Genomic DNA, 20,786 nt, shown 5'->3' on the forward strand with positions numbered 1-20,786 from the left:
TCCCTGTCTACCACTGCGTGCTGAAAAAGGCAGGCGGGATGGAGGAGAGGCCGCCAGGAAGTTTCTGACACACTGAACTGCCGGCTTCTGCCTCTGCTGATAGTACAGGAAGGACAGCAGTAACCTCAGTAGAAAGGCATTCAGAAGCCTGCACCGAGCTGTGGGCTTGTGGCTAACTCACTGGAGGAGAAAGGACCGGCCTGGAAATGCCTCTTTTAGATTCATCTTATTTGCCATCAGCCATCTTTATTTTGACTCATGTTCTTGGGATTGTTGGTGTTTTATACTGGAAGAGATGTGCCAGAGGCAGAGCAGGTAACTGGTATTAATTATTCTTTAAATCTATGGTGGGGCTTTTGAAGGTGGGGTAAATGACGGAAGTCTTACCAGTTGCTTTCCTTAAAGGGCCAGTACATCCTTTCAGCTGGGATGCTGTCAGACCTGTGTGTGTGTGTGTAGACCTACTGAGAAAACTGGTCCCAGGGCAGCCAGTGCCCATTTTAGGACCCACACTCTTTCCTGTTCTGTGACGCTGCCTGGCTGGAGGGTGCTGGTTTGATGAGGTGATGTCTGGGCTCGAGGCTGAGGGAAGTGGCAACTATGCTGACTTGTGTCCTTCCTCAGAGAATCAAGCCCTTCCTTTCCTTACTTTCTCAATCTCAAAGTGGTTTGGGGGTCTTTGTTTTTAACCTAAAACATCCATTAACTCTGTCACCTTCCTCCAGGTTTAGAGGTGGGGAAACTTGTAGGTTTAGAGAAGTTTCTGGATTTGGCACAGTTTCGGGTGAGGAAAGACAGAAGAGGAAAGGTCAGTGAGGAAACGGGGTGCGTGTCCTTGCCGAGGGGCATCTTGGAACACCTCCGAGGGTGCCTCTGTTCTCCTCGATGTGACTGAACCTGTCCCTTTCCCCTCAGGCAGCTATACAGTGTACTCACGTCATCCCGTTAAATGCAAGGAAGTTAACTGTTCTTTTCCTCAAGGGACTGGGCCCAGATATGAAAAATAATTTTAAAAAATGGTAACAGACCCTTCTTTACATCCCATATTGCTATTGTTTACATTATTTTCCTTTAACTTCTAAACACCCAGCGCTGAGGTGTGCAGTGTGTAGCTGATTCTGAACCTCCAGAGTTGAAGATTAATAAAGTCTAACTTCTGCTGGAGTACATCCTTGGGTCCCAGTGCCTTCAGTACTGTCATTGTGATCTGCTTACTCTTCCAAGCCAAGTGTCGAGATACTGTTGCTTTGTCTCTTACAAGTTAAGATGGAGGTTTGATGACATGACTTAGATTTCTATTAAAAGTTCATGAATGCTTGACAGAATTAGAATTAGATTCAGTCATTCCCCAGTGTCCTTTCCAGTAAGTCCCAGAAAAGTTTTGACTAAATATTCAGATCCCAGTAAATGTATCAGCAAAAATAGGAGAACATTAGAAATATGTTTGCTTGTGTGGTAGTGTGTTTAAAAAGATACCACCAAATGGCTTTCCTGAAATGTGAACCTGTATTTGAGCATAAAAAGACATGAGTTAGTTATTCAGCCCTATATAATATTTCATACATAATGAGAAAAGAAATATTCAGAGGTGGAATTGATGTTTTCCTTTCCCTATGCATTATGGTAATGACATTTCTAAACTTATAGTCGCTAATATTAATTAATATTTTAAAAGTTTTCTTCAGCCCAGCTGGCATGGCTCAGTGGTTGAGCATCGACCTATGAACCAGAGGTCATGGTTCAATTACCAATCAGGGCACATGCCCTGGGTTGCAGGCTCGATCCCCAGTGTGGGGTGTGCAGGAGGCAGTCAATCAATGATTCTCTCTCATCATTGATGTTTCTATCTCTCTCTCCCTCACTCTTCCTCTCTGATTTCAATTAAAAAATATATTTTAAAAAAGTTTATCTTTAGTGAAGAATTTTTTATGGACCTTAGGAGTCATAGTCCTATCTTTAAGTGCTTAATTTTTATGTTTTAGAAATATTACTTTCATAAATAGCCGTAAGTACTTTGAAATAAAAGGAAAAATCCTATATAATAAAACCCTAATATACAAATCAACTGAGCGGTGGAACGACTGGTGGAATGATCGGTCACTATGACGTGCACTGATCACCAGGGTGCAGACGCTCAATGCAGGAGCAGCCCCCTGGTGGTCAGTGCACTCCCATAGGGAACAGCAAGCCTGGCTTCTGGCTGAGTGGCTCTTCCACAGGGGGAGTGCTGCTCAGCCAGAAGCTGGGCTCACAGCTGGCGAGCGCAGCGGTGGTGTCAGGAGTCTCTCATGCCTCCGCTGTAGGCGGGCGGTAAGGAGCAAGGGGTCTTGGACTGCGAGAGCCCCAGACTGCGAGAGGGATGTCTGACTGCTGGCTTAGGCCCGGGATTGGGCCTAAGCTGGCAGGTGGACATCCCCCAAGGGGTCCTGGACTGCGAGAGGGGCAGGCCGGGCTGAGGGACAACCCCCTACCCCCAGTGCGTGAATTTTGTGCACCAGGCTTCTAGTACTTTATAAAAGGTTTTTATTTCTATGAAACAAATTCATTCCAGTACCTAACAGTTATATTGGGAATGTGCTATGTTCAGTTTACCTGTAAAATTAGAGCAGTGGTATTTCAGTTGGAGACTATGGATACCAAAGCTTCCATAGAAGTACTTAGAAGATTCTGCACCCATTTTATTATCATTTCAGTTTTCAGGCGTAGTTTATTTTATAATTTATTTAACATAACATCTGTACTCTAATGTACTACCTTCTGATTGGACATCACCAGAATAAAGTTTCTCCATCATTTCAGTGTATATATTTATACTGCTTATCAAATGTACATTTGATTAAAAAGGTGAAGATTGTATCTTCTGATTTTTTTTAAAAATTGGAAGTGTGTATGCTAGTACAGAACATACTGCTGAACATAGGACCTGTGCCTACTAAATTCTGGGCAAGGCTCAGTTGTATGGGCTCAAAGTGCTCCTTCTATAATAGTGAGTGGGCAACACACATCTAAATGATAATATTGTAATATTGGCTTAGTGTGCACTAAAATTTTTATGTTTATTGTCCCACTTTTCACATTTACATATCTATAATAATAAAAGTGTAATATGCTAATTAGACCAGACGTCCTTCCAGATGACCTTCTGGATGAAGCTGGGGCTGCAAGGGAAGTCCAGGTCCTGGGTGCCTGCTGGTGGCCGCAGGGAAGCCTGGGTCCCAGGTGCCAGAGGGAAGACGGTGCCGGCAGCCAGGGGAAGGAAGGCCAACTCTTGCACGATTTTCGTGCATCGGGCCTCTAGTTCTATAAGAATGTACATAGCTTTTAGATATTGAAGGTAGTTAACTTGGAAACAGATATTTCTGCTATGTTTTTAGGCTTGTGTATAAATATATTTGAATAATATTCTAAGATTACAAGGCAAACTAAAACTGTGACTTTGTTTCTATTTTTATTGATCAGTTTAAAAAAATAATTCCCTGCAATAAAATATAACATAGAAATAAATTGGATGCTAAGGTTGCTATAACTGTAATTAATTAATCTCTAATTTCAATCAAAATTACCTGGTGTTATTTGGCTTTAATGTAAGTAACATAAATGTGAACCTCTAAAATTGATTTATGCTATTAAATACTGCAGTTACGTGTTCTTTATGTTGCGTTCCATATAATATTTGTTTGACTAAACGTCCTCTTGTCAGAGTTGAAAACCGCTATCTGGATATTTTCTGAGGTTCCTTTAGCACTGCAATTCCAAGATACTGTGTTATAGTAAGTCCTTACCATTTGTATAGATTTCTTGTTTCTTCTACTCTTAAAGTTGGTAACATCTGCTATTTTGCTCTTAGAGTTGGAAGGTACCTTACCTATTAACTAGTCCAATTTCTTACTTAATTCTACCCTTGTCAGAAATCATTCTTTCCCGGGCCTGTGTGGCTCAGTTGGTTGGAGCATAGTCCCATACACCAGAAGGTGGCAGGTTCGATTCCTGGTCAGGGCACATAAACACATGTTTCCTGTTGGTCCTTGCTTTGTTGGGGCACATATGGGAGGCAGTAAATTAATGTTTCTCTCTCACATCAGTGTTTCTTCCCTCCCCACCCCTCACCCATTGAAAACATATCCTCCAGTGAGGATTAAAAAACTTACTTAAAAAAAAAGTCATTCTTCCTTTGCTTGAAGGGATCTGATTGTTGAACATACATCCTATGATCTATTCATTGTGTTGGTAACTGGGGAGTTCTTTTTTAAGCTGAAACTTGCCTCTTTGTAATTTATGTCCATGAGTGCAAATTTAGTCTAGAGAAGATCAAGTCTACTTTCTCTTCTAAGTGTCAGACTTACTTATATTTGAAGGCTGTCTTCTTCAGCCTAGGGATTTACCTTTTCATTACTATATATGGTTTCTTAAGTCCTTATCTTTCTAGTATTTCCATTGGCCAGTTAAATTATTTTTGCTCTGAAAATGTGTGTGTGTGTGTGTGTGTGTGTGTGTGTGTGTACAGGTAAAGGGAGTGCAGCACTAATCACTGATTACTATTCCTTAGCTTTTCTTAGCTATCTTTTTTCTAGGGGTTATGGGTCCATTGTGAGATTTGGTTATATAAATACATGGCTTTTACAGCCATGTTCCCAAGCCACTGTCTCTTCAGCAGATGTAAGCAAGATACAGAAAGACATAGACAGTCTGTACGGAAGCCATATAATACTTGTAAGGCAGAGCTTAGCATTCAATTAGTATTTAGAATTTTAAACAGTTTTCAATACTGTTTAATGCTGTTTCAGCACTGTCCACACTTGCATTCACATGCATTATCTCATTCCCCAGTTTTCCTCCTGTTTTAGTTTGTGTCTTCAATTTTTCATTTTTCTCTCTAGGACTGTTCAAATAATATCTTTCCCCTATGTTTTCTCATCCCACAACTACCCCTAATCTATCTTCTATCTGTAGCTGGAGTGATCTTTCTAGTGTACAGAGCTGTCTGTCACTCTCCTGCTTAAAAATTCATCAGTACTTCTCTGCTTTTAAAAGTAAGTTCAAAATCTACAGCATGGCCTGAAAGGCTTTTCATGATCTGCCCCGGCCTTTTTCTCTAGTTTCATTTCCTGTCTTGGCCTTACAAGCAGCTAGTTAGTAGTCCATCATCATTTAAAAGCTTGTAGAGCTCTACCTGAAATGCCTGTATCCTCTTTTCAACTGGACTCCTTGATGCTTGTCCTTCAAGGGAAGTAGTTGCCACCTCTGGAAAGCCTTCCTTGACTGAAGTAAGATTTCCTCTTCTGTGCTTCAGTTGCACTCTGTTAGTACTTCTTCAAACCTGTATTGTCATCTTGCTTAGCTGGTCTCTCTCTCCCCATTAATTAGATTATATTAGACTGGATGATCTTTAAGAACACCAAAGAACAGGGACTCTTACCTCAGTTTCTCAAGTGTTTGAGACAAAATAGATGTTAGTAAATTGTTACCTGAACTAATAAATAAAGGAATTAAGGTAGCATTAGATGTAAACTGTAGCAGTTTAACCATGTCCTGTTCATTTTTGTATTTATAGGGCATGGCTTAGCTAGAGTATGGCCTAAGGTGGTGCTCATTATAGGTTAATTGAAGGATATAGAGTGGCCCTGTGTTTTAGTTTATTAATATCTCACATTGTGATGGTATAAACAGGAAAGGAACTTTATAGTTACTTGAAAAGAACATTTGCGATTTTGTCTGTTTGCAAAAAGACAAATTTTTTTCCTCTCTTGGGTCTTGTTTTCTTTTTTTAAATATGTTTTACTGATTTTTACAGAGAGGAAGGGAGAGGGATAGAGAGTTAGAAACATCGATGAAAGAGAAACATCCATCAGCCGCCTCCTGCACATCCCCTACTGGGGATGTGCCCAAAACCAAGGTACGAGCCTTTGACCGGAATCGAACCTGGGACCCATCAGTCCATAGGCTGACGCTCTGTCCACTGAGCCAAACCCATCAGGGCGGGTCTTGTTTTCTTTATCTGTAAAACAAAAGGTCTGGATAATCCAATCTCTCTGTCTCTCTGTCTCTCTTTTTGGTGTTAATTCTCACCTGAGAATATTTTTCTCATTGATTTTTTTTTTTTTTTTTTTTTTTTTAGAGAGAGTGAAAGAGTGGAGGGGGGAGGGGGGAAGGGAGGGGGGAAGAGAGAGAGAGAGGGGGAGAGATTGGTTGCCTCCTGCATGCGCCCTGACCAGGGCTGGGCATTGAACCCACTACCCTTGACTGGGACCCTTTGGTGTAAGGGCTGATGCTCCAACCAATGAGCACACTGGCCTGGGCAAACAATTCAATCTCTTATGATTTTTTCCATTTTTAATATCCCACTAGGAGGACTAGTTATAATCCCTGGATCTGGACTGTCACTTTTTTTTTTTTTAAAGCAGCTCCATCTCCATCACACTGTTGAGTCGTTAAACTTAAGATCATTTATAAAATGGCTAAACCCTGTACATGAATTGTTGTCACTCCTCCAGAGACTGCTGTGCGTTTGGTTTTCTTAAACTTCTGCATGAGACTGTAGGTATCGTAGTTAAATTTTGTCCTGTGAGATTTGGTGCAGCTTTTTGAGATTGCTTTTAACTTTTATTTCTCCATTTATAACATTAGCTGAGCATCTTCCATTTGTATTAGCTAAAAATTTGTTAAGCTTATAATGGCTACTCAATAAATAGGTGACATATATTGAATATATATTTGCTCAAATAACTAAAGCATTTGATGTTTTAATGAAGATAGAATTTTTATCTTTTTCTTTCCCTAGCTTTTTTTTTTCTTTTCTAGATTTGTGCCATGTGGTAGAAGGACCACTAAACTTGGAGCCAGAAGATCTGGGTTCTAAGTCCTGGCTCTTCTGCTTACTACTGTGTGATGCTAGACAGGTCACTTAGTTCCCTGGGACTTCAAATTTCCAATCTGTATGAGAAGAGGAAAGGTCTCTGATTTTCTGTGATTCTGGCAGTGTGATCATCTGGCTTATGCTTGGATGTGGTATGGAATTGTGGCTGAGAGCAGGTTGAGAGTTTGGGGTCAGACTGCCTGTGTGTTCAACCCAGTTTTTGCCCTTACGGGCAGAATAACATTAATCTGTTTTATCAGTAAAATGAGGTTAATAATACTGCATGGTTGTTTTGCGTTAGAATGTATTCAGCACATGGTAAGGACTGTATAATTGTTTGCTATCATTATTATAATTTATTTTTACTAAAGATATCACTGAAGCCCTAACTGGTTTGGCTCAGTGGATAGAGTGTCGGCCTGCTGACTGAAGGGTCCTGGGATTGATTCTGGTCAAGGGCACATGCCCGGGTTTTGGGCTTGATTCCCAGTAGGAGGCAGCCGATCAATGATTCTCTCTCATCATTGATGTTTTTGTCTCTCTCTCTCTCCCGTCCTCTCTGAAATCAATAAAAAAATATAAAATTCTTTTCAAAACAAAAGATATCACTGAAGACAGTACTTTCTTGTGGGCTGTTGGGACAAAATAAGTGCTTGTCTTTATCATTGGGAACTAAGAAATGAAATAGAAGCCAGTGTGGGATTATATAAAAAAGTTAGTGATGTATTATATGAATCATTGTGTTACATATTAGAAAGAGAGGCTCCTGCATCAGCTTTAATATTCTTAAGTAGTGGGTGATTTTGGCATTTTAGGAAATAAATATATCATTTTAATTTTCTGTGTGATTGTAAGAAAGTCAGTAGCTATAAATTCTCAGATAACTTTTGGTCACGTGGAAATATTGGCTTACACCTCTTCCTTCCACTCAACATTTTAAAGATTTACAGGTGGCAGCCAGACTCACTTTTTCCTGCCTCTAACATCCCTGGACATCTAGTGAATGATGAAATGACTAAAAGTTGGGCAAAAACAAAGGGGAATGGCTCGGTTAATCACTATACTAGTCACTATACTAGTACAGTTGGTCTCCTCTGGATAATTAAGAGCTGACTCTCCTAAAGTTCTCTCTCTGTTTTCAGCAGCAGCTTCCCCTTTGAGACTCAGGACCTCCTGGGAACCTGAAGGGAAGGAAGGCCTGGTCTCTTGGAGCTAGACTGACCTTGTCCCCAACACTGCCCCCTACTTTCTTCAGTCTATAGTGCCTTCAGGGGAAATAGTTCTGCTTGGATGCCAGGGAAGTGAGGAGAAGGCAGACTTTGGTTTACCTTCCTTAGACCTTACCCAGTAATGATTATTTGATTTTTGGAGACTGTGAAATTACTATTTCTAGAAGTTGCCCCACATGTTCATTTGGGACATGCTCTAAATCACCAGTTGACCATAGTCAAGTGTTTTTATTTCTTAATCTTCCCAGAATATTCCACCTTCTTACATATATAGCCTGTTTAGTTATTTTGGTTTAGGTCCCTCTCAGAAACAGCAGGGTATAACAGGAGGCATAGCTTTGGAGTTGGATAGAGGATATGAAACCTTGGTTAAGTTATTTAGCCTTTTAAAGTCTTAGTACTTTCATCTCTAAAACAGAAATGGTAATATCTTTCTTAGAGTATTGTTGGGATTAAATAAAATGATATTTAAAGTTTTTAGCACATTACCTGTGAACTCACAGTTACAATAGATGCTCAATTAATTTTAGCTTAGGTTATTGAGTGCCTTCTAAGTGTGTTAGAGATTGGGATACAAAGACAAAAGACCGTCCCTGCACGAGAGGAATTTAAATCTGATAAAAGGAAAGGTTACTAAATATGAGTCAGGAAATGTCTATTCCTTCCTGTTCTCTCTTCCCTATTTCTTATGCATTTCTTTTCCTAGGACAAGGTAAATTCTAGGAGGACCGTTCCTCTCCAGGGCTGACTAAGAAGAGTCTACTAAGAGGAACAAACTGAGTAGAGTTGTCACAGGTTATCAGGGTGACCGGGAGCTTAGTCAAGGAGAGATAAAGTCAGCCCTGAGTCCCGTTATTAGTAAGTAGTAACAGGATTATTAGCAGTTTGTAGGGGGAGGGATGCCCAGCAGGGAGTGAAGGAAGCTGTCAGGGGACTGAGGCTGGTCACAGGGCTTGTTGAACTTACTTTTTTTCACTTGCAGTCTTCCAGGCTAATCTCTGGAAACTTGCTTTCCTGGGTGCTGCCCCTCCCTCCCTGCCTTCAGGAACAGGATTGGAAGAAGCATTAGCCTGAAGGAGTCATTCTATTTAGGGAGCTGGAGCAGAGGGCCAGTGATTAGGCCCTTATCTGCAGTGAGGCCTTTCTGAGTGGCGTGGGGCCTGGATTGGGTGTCTGTCCTGATCGTGGACAGAAGCTTGGCTTTTCTGTCCCCTGGTTGGGTCAAAATTGTGAAGAAGCGATAGATGGGCTGGGCCATCTGAATAAAAAAGGCCTCATTGTGTTTCTTCAGCATTCCAGTGTCTGGTACAATTAGCCAAGACTCAGAAAACAAGTTGGACAAACAAGCAAGCAGCCTCCACTGGTGGATAAAAGGATTTCTGGCACAGCTGAGTTAAGTGCACTGATTGTGAAGGCAAAGTGGGAAGGTCTGGGGAGAGGAGGGGATTTTGGAATAGCATTCCTGGTTGGATGCGGGGGGAAGAATGGAGCAACCAGGAAAACAGTATTTTTGAAGTTGATAAAATCTGCTGTGCTAATCTACCTGAGAGGCTGGCTGGGGCTGGGCTACTCTGTCAAGTAGGTGGAATCATGGTCAGGGAGAGATGGTGACTCTTCCCTTCGGGCAGCTGTAAATGTGGGGAAATGAAGCTCCCTTTGGAATGTAGGAAGCTGTTAGCAACTGACAGTGTATGGCTCTCTCCCTCTGTGGGGCCTTCTCATTTGGTTAACACTATGTGTACTTCTTCCTGAGAAGAGGCAAGCCCGAGGAACGGTTGTTGGGCAATAGATGCACTGTTTCTGACTTGGCAGCAAGCCATTTACCTCACCAGCTCTCCTGTGATTGTCTATGTTACACCAGGTCACAAGCTTCTGCTCTGCAAACAGAGGGTAACTCAAAGACCACCTTCTACCTGCTTACTCACTTAATAATAACTTGGCTGTACTTTTACATGTGAAGCGCCCATCTCTGCTTTTTTGAATAGGATGCTATTTGCCTGAAGACCTGGACCCAGTTTTTGGAAGTGCCCTAGGGAGGAGCTTCCTCTCTGACCTCAAGGCGGGGAGGAGATCAGTAGGAAGTAGTGGGTGGAGCCATTTCTCTGTACTTCTGCTGTCTGTCTTTCTCTGTTCATCGAACAGCCCTTTGGCTATCTGTTCACCTCGAAGGCTTTTTTAGGTGCACAGGCCACTAGCTGGAGGTTCTTTGGGACACCCTCCTTTTAGGTGGGGTCAGCAGACACAGGGGTGCCATGTGGTCCAGTTACCAAGATGAGCACGAGTTCAACGCCCACCTGGTTTGTCGCATGTGCTGTATGGGTTAGTATGTGAAGTTTTTTTCTTTGCTTTGGCCTGAGAATCTCAAATAGCCCTTGATCTCATTGACTCATAGTATTGCATGGGCTTTGAAGCCTTGTAGGTATTACAATCTTTGGGCTTGTTAAAATGTGCAGTGAAATAGACTGGGGTGCCCTACTTCCTGGGGAACTTCTTAAGCTTGTAGTGACTGGCAGTTAAGAGCCTAAGCTTTGGGTGTGGGACTGTTTTATAGAGCCTGAATTTATGCTAATGCTTTTGCCTGAGTCAGGAAACCACTTTTAAGGTTAAGTTGTATAGTTCTGAAAGTCCAGGGTGTATTTTTAGCAGAAGTTGGTTGGTTTCGGAGTCCACCTCTGAGCACACTTGAGGGGGTACGGAAAGGGAGGAGTCATGGCCTAGGTTTCCTCTTTGGAGCCGATTGCTAATTCTCTTACACTTACTGTCTCTGCCAGCTTTGAGGAGGGACGAAGGCTTGAAGGTGGTCTCGGATGAGACCTAAAGAAGGGTGGGAGGCTAGAAGAGTCTTTTTTGCTGTGGCTTTGATATCTCATGATAAAGGAAAAGAGTTAATTTAAATACGTTCTGTGACCTTGATTAAGTGGCCTAACCTTTTTGGCTATAAGTTTTCTTGGCTTCTAACTGTAGGGTATACAGACTGGTATTTGAACTAAACATCAAATCATCAGTTCTGGATAAAATAAAAAGACAAGCAAAATGTAGTGTGCCTTTCATAAAGCTAAACTTATTTAAAGAATTGTTCTTTATTCTGAAATAGTTTCCTTCCTACATTTTTGATACTAAAATGCCCTTTACTTTATGAAAGAATTGTTGTTAGGTGGTAGTTTGTTTTTAGATGTCCTCATTTAGCAAAAGAAAGAATTGACAACTTTTTGTTAGGTTTTCTAATTCATCTGGAAACATTTACTCGTTTGTGAAATCTAAGTTTGAGAACTACTGGATTGATAATCTAATATCTTTTGATTTTATATTCTGAGTCTTTAAAGCAGAACAAAATTGTGACCCAAGTAGGCAGATTTTCACTAAAATTGAAATCGCTGGGACCTCAGAAGAAATCTCAGAAGGAGAGTAGCTGAGCTAGGTTCAGATCCTGTCTCCTGACTATTAGGCCAGTACTGCCAGATATTTAAGTGCTTTTTGAGAAACAAAGCTGGTACTATACTAATGTTTGGGGCACAAGGAGGGAATATTCAGTTATTGCCAGGTAGTCTAGCTTTTTGTCTTCCCGGTAGTATTGAGATGTCCTCCCTGCGATCTAGGGAGAGTCTTCTGCATCTGAAAGTGCTTAGAGATGAAAGGGTCCCTTTTCTGTAACCAAGTGTAAGGAAATCTAGAATCTTTATGGAAAGGTTCAGGGCAAAAACATATCTGCCGCTCACCCTACCTCTTAATCCCCTGGTTGCTTCAATTATCTGCATGAGGCTCCTGCTCTACCACTTAACAGCTATATGAACTGGAAAAATTGCTTAACCTTTCCATACATTGTTTTCCTCATTTGTTAAAAGGAGATTAAAATAGACCCTAATTTATAGATTTCATTATGAAGGATATATGATATTAAAGCACTTAGCCCAGGGCAAGCTCCCCAGGTGATTTTGATATGTCTGATTCACAGACTGGTATTTGGGAACCATTGACCTAGTCCAAACTGCTCATTTTATAGTTGAATCTCAGACTCAAAGAGGGGAGATGAATGGAGGTACCGGGCCTAGGAATCAAGTAGAGCTGAGTTGAAATTTAACTTTATTACCTTGTAATCTTGGGCAAGTTACTCTTTGGATTTTATCTTTCTAGTAAAATAATATCTAGCATACAGAGTTATTGAGCATTAGAAACAATATGTGTAAAATGCTGTTAACGATTAATATTATTAGGAGGCTAAGGAGTCATTGAAGGATTTTAAGGTGGATAGTAACAAGATCAGTAATATTAGAAAGATTGCTGGCATCATTGAGATAAGGGTGATGACTTAGTCAGTTTGGGCTGCTGTAATAAAACCACAGACTGGATGGCTTAAACAACATATATTTATTTCTCACAGTTCTGGAGGATGGAAGTCCAAGTTCAAGGCAGTTGCAGATCCGATGTCTAGTGAAGACCCTCTTCCTGCTTCATAGATAGCTGTCTTCTCACTGTAATCTTCACATGGTAGAAAGAGGGCGAGAGAGCTCTCTGGGATATCTTTTGTAAGAGCACTGATCCCATTTAGAGGGCTCTGGCCTCCTCTCTTAATATTATCTGTCACATTGGGGGTTGGGATTTCAACATATGAATTTGAGGGGGAGGTACAAATATTCAATTCATAACAGATTGATTATAGCAGGGAAATTTGTTAGAAGCAGGAAGAAAGGAGCAGTTTTTGACAAGTTGAGCTTGAGATGAGCATGAATTTTTTAGGAGGCTATTAGACATATGACTGGTACTTAGGATAAAGGCCTTAGCTGAAGATATGGATTTAGCAATTATCAGTGTATAGGCTATAATTGAAACCATGGGAGTAGGTGAAATTATTATGGGAGAATGTAAGATAACAGCTATTCTTAACTTTTTTTTTTAAGCTATGTTTTTTGGTTTGTTTGTTTGTTTGTTTGTTTGATCTCACAATGTATATAACACCCAACATTTTGCATTTAGTTTTAGGTGATTTGGAACATCCTCCTCTCTAAACCAAAAAGAAAGGAGGAAAACCAAGGTAGAATGGAGTGTCAGATTCAAAAGGGAGAGTGGGTTTAGAAGGTGAAGGAATGACTAGTAGTGTCTTCTGGGTTGGCAATTAGGGGGTTGTGAGGAATCAATTTCAGTGAATTTGTGGGGCTGGAAGCCAGGTCACATGGCGGAGGAGAAGGTGAGCAAGTAGACAGTGAACCTTGTCCAGGAAGCCAAGGGGAAAGAAAGAGAAGTTAAAAGGTATACAAACTAGGGATAATGGTTGGATTAAGGTTCCTGAGGAGAAGGGAAGAGGAGAGGATCCAGATTTTAGGTGGAAGAACTTGCTTAAATTATTGGGAGGGACATCTCTGCCAGTGAAATGAAAATAAAGAACAATAGGTAGTGGTAACTTGGTGGCCTGTAGTGGTCTTAATAAGGTTGGACACAAGTATTAAATCCTTCTAATTAAGTAACCCTCAAGTGATTAATTGATGCTTCAGTGTGCTCAATCTAATAATTTCCCAGTGGGCAGTTGGGTTCTCCTTTGTCAGTGTATAGCCTTTGGTGGGACTAAGTTTATAAGAAACATCTACAAGAATATCCCCTTTTCTGTGATTGACTGTTTCCCTCTCACATAGGGTACCTCCTACAAATTCTACCTCCAGTGTTAGGTAGAAAATCTTAGCTGGGCCTGGAATTAAATGAGGGATTTATGTGGAGGGTGCCAAACTTAAATTTATTATAACCTTTGGAACTCTGAGCTATTTGGAGCTTTCTGAAGGTCTGTGATAAAGTTGCTCTTTGGCTTCCCTAATGAATTTCCTTGCTAAAATATTAAGATCTTTAAACTTCAGGCACTGCAATATCCTCTTGTCATGATGCTTAAATCAGGAAAGAACTTTCATGTAATTGATGGGTCTGCAATATAGGATCTTAAGAAAGGATCCTTCAGCTTTGGGGCAAAGTTGTTCTATAAAACCTTTCTGAGGAACTATGGCTCAGGTTTAAGCAGGCTAACTGATCTTGGGAAGGGCTTGAAATCATGTAGTCCTTAGGAATTATATTCAGAATAAGTACTTGCACCTTTTCCCCTGGATTGAAAGTCAGTTTTTTAGATAATTGGAAGCATGACTGATGTGATACCATCAGATTTCCTTAGTCCACTATCCTCCTGGTAGGGCTTAGTAGGTGAACAGAGGGACTCTTTATAGTAAAACTGTTAACGTAAAAACACTCAAACCTGTAAAGAATTTTTGTGAGTTTATTTGAGCCAAACTGTCGACAATTGCCGGGAAGCAGTATCTCAAGGGATTGGGATAGTGCTCCAGAGAATGGCCGTTTCTCACCTATTTTTATACATTGCAATCAAGGGAAGGGTGGTAGGTGGGTTACATGAAACCCATTGCTGATAGATTAGAGAGGTGGGAGAAAGCAAAGGGGGCGGGGAACCCTGGGATTGGATAAAAAGTAAAATGATAGACACATACTTAGGTGGGTGCAGGATAGTTAACAGTCAACAATTAACATGATAACAATAACAAGGAAGGAATTTGTGGTATCTGTCCTGGCGCACCACGGGGTCCAGAAAAAGGGAAGTTACAAGTTACCCAGACATTTCAAGGATATGTTATCATAGATGCAAAAAAGACAGATGGCTCAGTTAAGGTAAAGGCTGACCTTGTCAGTGAAGATACTGGCCTAGGAGGTGACTACCCACCATAACTGCTTTTAATTAAAGTTTAATTTCAGACCATCCTTTGTGGTTACTTTAGGTCTTTGAGTTTGCAAGACTGCCATGCAGGCCTTCCCTGAGCTTGTCAGGTTAGCACGTGGCCCCTTTCGTCCACAAAACAGTAAAGACTTGATCATGCTAGTCACATCTTTAGGTCTAAAAGAAATAAGGCAGTGGACTAAAAAGAAGTCACATGAATTCCACCTCTTCTTTAAAATATTGATTAGTTTAAAAGTAAATCTGTTAATCTTTTCTATCTATGTATTGTTTAACCTGTTACGGCAAGCATATATAACTTTTATAATGAAAGAAATTCTAAAAAGAAATAATAAAGCGTGATTTCTGAGATAATTTTGTAAAATTAGAAACACTATTATTCTTGGTTAAGAAGGTAATAAATATAGTGAAACAGTGGCTCTGGCATTGGTGAAAATGTAATGGGCGGAGTTTTTAGTTAGCTTTATGTCTGCACGTTTCAGCACACAGGTGATACTTGCTGGGATGTTGGGGTTTTTACATATTGGACTGGACTCTTGTAAGATAACTTTGTTCTGATTTCATTCTATGTATTTCTTTAGCCAGTCTTCTAATATATTGGCCAATTTTGTTTTAGTTTTAGGTCTAATAAGTTTTAGATCTTTAGCTGTTAGAAGCTGTGGGATGTGGGATATAAAAAAGTAAAATATGGTCTCTTTCCTTAAGAGTTAATGATCTTATTAGTGATGTAAGAATAAGCTTTTGAAAAGTTCAGAGCTCTATACAATTATGTAAGTGCTGATGGAATGATTAGCATAGTAAGTACCATAAAAATTTGGAGAACAAAGAGACTACTGAGAACTGGAGTTGTCAGGAAAGGTTCTCAAACACAAAACTGATCTTGTCATTCTTCTATTAAAAATCTTTCAGTGCTTCCCTTCCCTTTATCAGTTTCTTGGTGATAATGTTTGGACTCCTGTGCTTGTCATGAAAAGTCATAATTTGGTCCATGGCATCGTATCCAGTTTTAAGTCTTACCACTACCTAATACACATCCCGTCTTTCAACCATCCTTAATATTTGCTGTTCTTTGAGCATGAATTTGCAGTAGGTGAAACTTCATGTAGTAGCTTTGTCCCTTCTCTTGTTAACTTCTTGTTAACTTCTCTTGTTAACTTCTTGGTAACTTCTCATCTTTTAAGGTTTAGTTAGTCATTCACCTGGAAACTTTCTCTAACCGGCTCCCGTGCTTCCTTCCCCTTCTCAGATGGGCTGCTGTGTTCTTGAGCACTATGTGCTTTCTCTGTTACAGCACTTAACAAATGTATTGAAGTTACTTCTCTTCTCTGCTAGACTGTTACCTCTTTCAAAGGTAGAGACTGTGACTTTATGTAACATAGTCTGTTCCAAGCAGTGTAGGTCCTTAAAATTTTTTTCATTAAAAAAATAAATGAGTGAGTGAATGAGCTGGGTTTTAAAGAATAAATTGAATTTGAAGAGGTGGAGAGGAAGAAAGTAGCATGTCACAAGGAGAAAATAACTAGTATGAGCAGTGTGTCAGTGACTTCGATGAGACTAGTTGCAGGCTGATTCTGATTCAGTCTGTGGATGATACAGGCTTGGAAAGGATGATGATGATGATGACGATGATGGTGATGATGATGTTGGATAACTGAGTCAGCATCTAAAAAGATCAAGTGAGCCGAAACCGGTTTGGCTCAGTGGATAGAGCAGTCGGCCTGCGGACTCAAGGGTCCCAGGTTCGATTCCGATCAAGGGCATGTGCCTTGGTTGCGGGCACATCCCCAGTAGGGGGTGTGCAAGAGGCAGCTGATCCATGTTTCTCTCTCATCGATGTTTCTAACTCTCTATCCCTCTCTCTTCCTCTCTGTAAAAAAATCAATAAAATATAGTAAAAAAAATAAATAAAAATAAAAAGATCAAGTGATTGAAATATGTTGGAATGACAGTGATTAAATCTAATAAAAGTCCTGGTTTCTTCCTAGCCAGTTTGGCTCAGTGGACAGAGCGTTGGCCTGCTGACTGAAGGGTCCCTGGTTTGATTCTGGTCAAGGGCACAGGCCTCGGTTGCAGGCTCAGTCCCCAGTAGGGGGCGTGTAGGAGGCAGCCGATCAATGATTCCCTCTCATCATTGCTCTATCTCTCCCTCTCCCTTCCTCTCTGAAATCAATAAAAATATATTTTTAAAAAATTCTGTTTTCAAATACTTGCAGGACTCTATGAAGTGAAAGATAGATTATACTTTTTATTTTAACAGTTCCAAAGAGAGCCAATAGTTAGAATTTATAAAGAAGTAGCTTGTGAAACTTTATGGAACTATTAAATTAGTATGTGTTCTGTTATGAGGTAGTGACTTCTCTATTATCTTGTTATTTTTTTTTGTTTTTGGTTTTTCAGTTACAGTTTACATTCACTATTAGTCTCAATGTGGCTTCTTCTGTAGATCATTGTTTATAACTTCTGTTCAGCTAGTTTTCAGTTGATTATTCAGGTTGATTGATCTATAACTTAGTTGTAAATCCATCTTGGCACTGGGAGAAGGTGAGTGAAACTTCCACCTACTCCACAGCCAGCTTGGATCTTCGTCTGTTATCTTAAGTTTTAAGTGTCAGGAATATTGTAGATGGTTTGGACAGACCTTTTAACCCTGAACATATGATTCTTTATTGTTGAAGGGATTGATGTATCAGCAAGGAATTAAACTATATAACTTCTAAAGTACACTCTAATTCCTAAGATCTGTGGTCTATAGTAGGACGAGAGAATTGTTCCTTGAAAAGCAGGAAAGGATTCAAGGCTGAAAAGAAGGATTTGAATGTAAGACTATTGAATGACTGTAAACTTAGAAAGTAAGTAGATGTGCAGTTCGCCTGAAGTAGAAAGAGAGCCTGGCATTGTTTGGAATGATACCTGTGTAGCTTTTAATAGGGAGCCAGGAAGAAGGGAATGCTTGGGCAGAGGAGCGAACACCTAACTGAAGTTTGTGTGAATTACTAGAGAATCAGATTTGTGTAATTCTGCCACTTTCTTCTGACATGTTCTCTGACTTGGAGGAGAAATGGAATTGTTAAGCAGTGGTGATAATTCAGGTTTGGAGATTGTCATGTGAACTGAGTAGTAGAAGGTTAGGCAGGTGGGAGTTGCTGGGGTATTAATGATGGCAGCTTTGAATTGCTTAACCATGTTGTCTAGCATAGACTTGGATAATGCTAGGTGCTCTTAATACAATAAGAATGGAGTATTGGAGGTTGAGAATGATTAGGAGGTATGAGAGACTGATAAAGATGACTGCTAAATAGTTGTGTGACGAAGGAATGAGGCCCAGGATGTGGCATTGTGGTGGCTGGATATGAATTGGAGACGAAGGTAGGGGAGCCAAGCAGGCTCAGATGCATTGTCAGCAAATATGTTGAAGTAATTTGGGGTTCCTGCCAGATGATACATGTGGAGACAATAAATGTGAACCAAGTTGTCAGGGAAGGTTAAGGCAAATTTGCCATGTGGAGGGGGCAGGAAGCAGGAAATGGTCGACTGATAGTGAGGATGATTTGAACAAGATGGTATAGGAAATGGCATGGACTTCAAATAAATAGAAAGAAGTGGGGAGGATGGGTCTGTGTCCTGGAAGTGCCTCTGGGGAATTGGCAGTTGTGGGAGAAAGTGAGTTCGTCACAGGATTGGGCCTCTGTGGAGCAGTCATTGTCAAGTATTGATAGTTTCTGTCAAAGCAGTGGACAAAATTGAGACCAAAGGAGAGTTTGCCTAGAAAGAAATGCGGCGAAAGGAGGGAGGGAGGAGATGTGCAGTGGGGTAAACGGGGCAGCTTTGGGAGTTGGGCTGGTTGGTAATGGCTGGAGAGGAAATTGGAATGAAGGCAGTGGTCGGGGAGGAAAGCACTGATCGGGCCGAACGGCATATGAAGAGTGAGATTTAACCACTGCAGTTTGAGTGTCCCAAATGCCAAGGCCACTCCACTCTTTCTGTTGGTAGTTTTCACAGCTTTGGCCTTTTGGAGCTTTCTGTAGGGGAAGCAGGGAATCCCTCTGCTCTCCAGAGAATTATGACGCGAAGGAGACTTTACCATGACATGCTTTTTGAGTCCCGTGATTCTGTGTCATGGTCAGGACAGAAGAGAAAGTTCAGACAGGCCAAACCCTCCCAACAAAAGACACTGTTTCCTTGTCGGTGGAAATTGTCTCCATGGTCCTGGAGGAATCGGGGTGTGGGAATTTGTCCCTCAGGTAGTGCTAAGCCAACGTCTCTGTGTTCCCTTTACAGATGAACGGGATCGCGTTCAGAAGAAGACATTCACCAAGTGGGTCAACAAGCACCTGATGAAGGTAGGAGGCGGCTCTAGCACGTCCGCTGCTGTAACCTGGGTCTGCCGGCCCCTTCTCTCAGATAGGTCAGACTGCTTGCCCTGGGCTCAAGTTGCTGGAGATACATGTGACTTTTTATTTTTATTTTTAAGATGAACATAGTCATAACAGTATGGAAACTTTTACTGATCAGTTTTTTGGCGAGGACAGTAATATATGACATTACCTCAGAAGGCTGAGGTTGAGGATATTGTGGGGTGATTCTGGGATTCAAAGAACACTTTTCAAATTATTTTATAAGCCCCTGTTTACATTTTTATTTTTAAGTCTAATTACTATGTAAGGATGGGGCAGTGGATTTTGTGTTCTCTCTCTCTGCACAAATCTTAAATGTTCAGTTTAAGAATTTTTTCATATATATATAAAACCACCATGCAGTTTAAAATACAGAACACCTCCCGAATGGCAAGGGTTGGGGGCAGATTTTATTAATTATTTTTAAACAGAGAAACCAAGGTAGAGACCTGTTAAGGATGCAAGTAAGGATAAACAGTATGACTAATGTGGCAGTCAAGGTTTGAAAACTGTTTTTAGTTATAATCATTACTACTTTGGGAAAGGTCACAGTGGCCTCTTTTTTTTTTTTTTTTAATATATTTCACTAGAGGCCCAGTGCACAAAATTCGTGCACGGAGCGGGGTTGTCCCTCAGCCCAGCCTGTACCCTCTCCAATATGGGACCCCTCGAGGGATGTCCGACTGCCAGTTTAGGCCTGATCCCAGTGGGCAGTCGGACATCCCTCTCACAATCCAGGACTGTTGGCTCCCAACTGCTTGCCTGCCTGCCTTCCTGATTGCCCCTAACCGCTTCTGCCTGCCAGCCTGATCACCCCCTAACCACTCCGCTGCCAGCCTGTTTGCCCCCAACTTCCCTCCTCTGCCAGCCTGGTCACTCCTAACTGCCCTCTCCTGCAGGGTTGATCACCTCCAACTGCCCTCCCTTGCAGGCTTGGTCCCTCTCAACTGCCCTCCCTTACAGGCCAGGTGCCTCCCAACTGCCCTCCCCTGCTGGCCATCTTGTGGTGGCCATCTTGTGTCCACTTGGGGGCAGGATCTTTGACCACATGGGGGCAGCTATATTGTGTGTTGCAGTCATGATCAATCTGCATATTACTCTTTTATTAAATAGGATAGAGGCCTGGTACAGGGGTGGGGGCCAGCTGGTTTGCCCTGAAGGGTGTCCCTGATCAGGGTGGGATTCCCTTGGGGCATGGGGCGGCCTGAGCGAGGGGCCTGTGGTGGTTTGCAGGCCAGCCACGCCCCCTGGCAACCCAAGCAGAGGCCCTGGTATCTGGAATTTATTTTCCTTCTACAATTGAAACTTTGTAGCCTGGAGCAGAGCCAAGCCTGGGGCTCCCTCCGAGGCCGCCGGCAGCCATTTGTGTTGGGGTTATAATTGAAACTTTGTTGCCTTAAGCGGATGGGCCCTGGCCAGGGTGTGTGGAAAGCTTTGCTTCCCCTGTTGCCGGCGGCAACCCTGGCCTGCTCTCTCAAGCTCCATTCTGCCGCCATTTGTTTGAATTTGTTTACCTTCTATAATTGAAACTTTGTAGCTTGAGTGGAGGCTTAGGCCTGGCAAGGGCAGGCGGAAAGCTTGGCTTCCTCTGTTAC

The 20,786-nt window shown here is 41.5% G+C and overlaps 1 protein-coding gene across 1 annotated transcript in view; it reads left to right on the forward strand.

The window, feature by feature from the left end:
- The first annotated feature begins 206 nt into the window (after positions 1–206).
- The window catches only part of MACF1 (microtubule actin crosslinking factor 1), a 239,421-nt gene continuing 218,841 nt past the window's right edge, over positions 207–20,786 (forward strand). Inside the window, exons 1-2 of the mRNA XM_054721590.1 lie at positions 207–315; positions 19,076–19,137. Coding sequence (XP_054577565.1) covers positions 207–315; positions 19,076–19,137 — 171 coding nt within the window. The remainder of the gene's footprint in view (positions 316–19,075; positions 19,138–20,786) is intronic.

The sequence above is a fragment of the Eptesicus fuscus genome, chromosome 9 (genome assembly GCF_027574615.1).
Source record: "Eptesicus fuscus isolate TK198812 chromosome 9, DD_ASM_mEF_20220401, whole genome shotgun sequence".
NCBI classification, from domain to species: domain Eukaryota; kingdom Metazoa; phylum Chordata; class Mammalia; order Chiroptera; family Vespertilionidae; genus Eptesicus; species Eptesicus fuscus.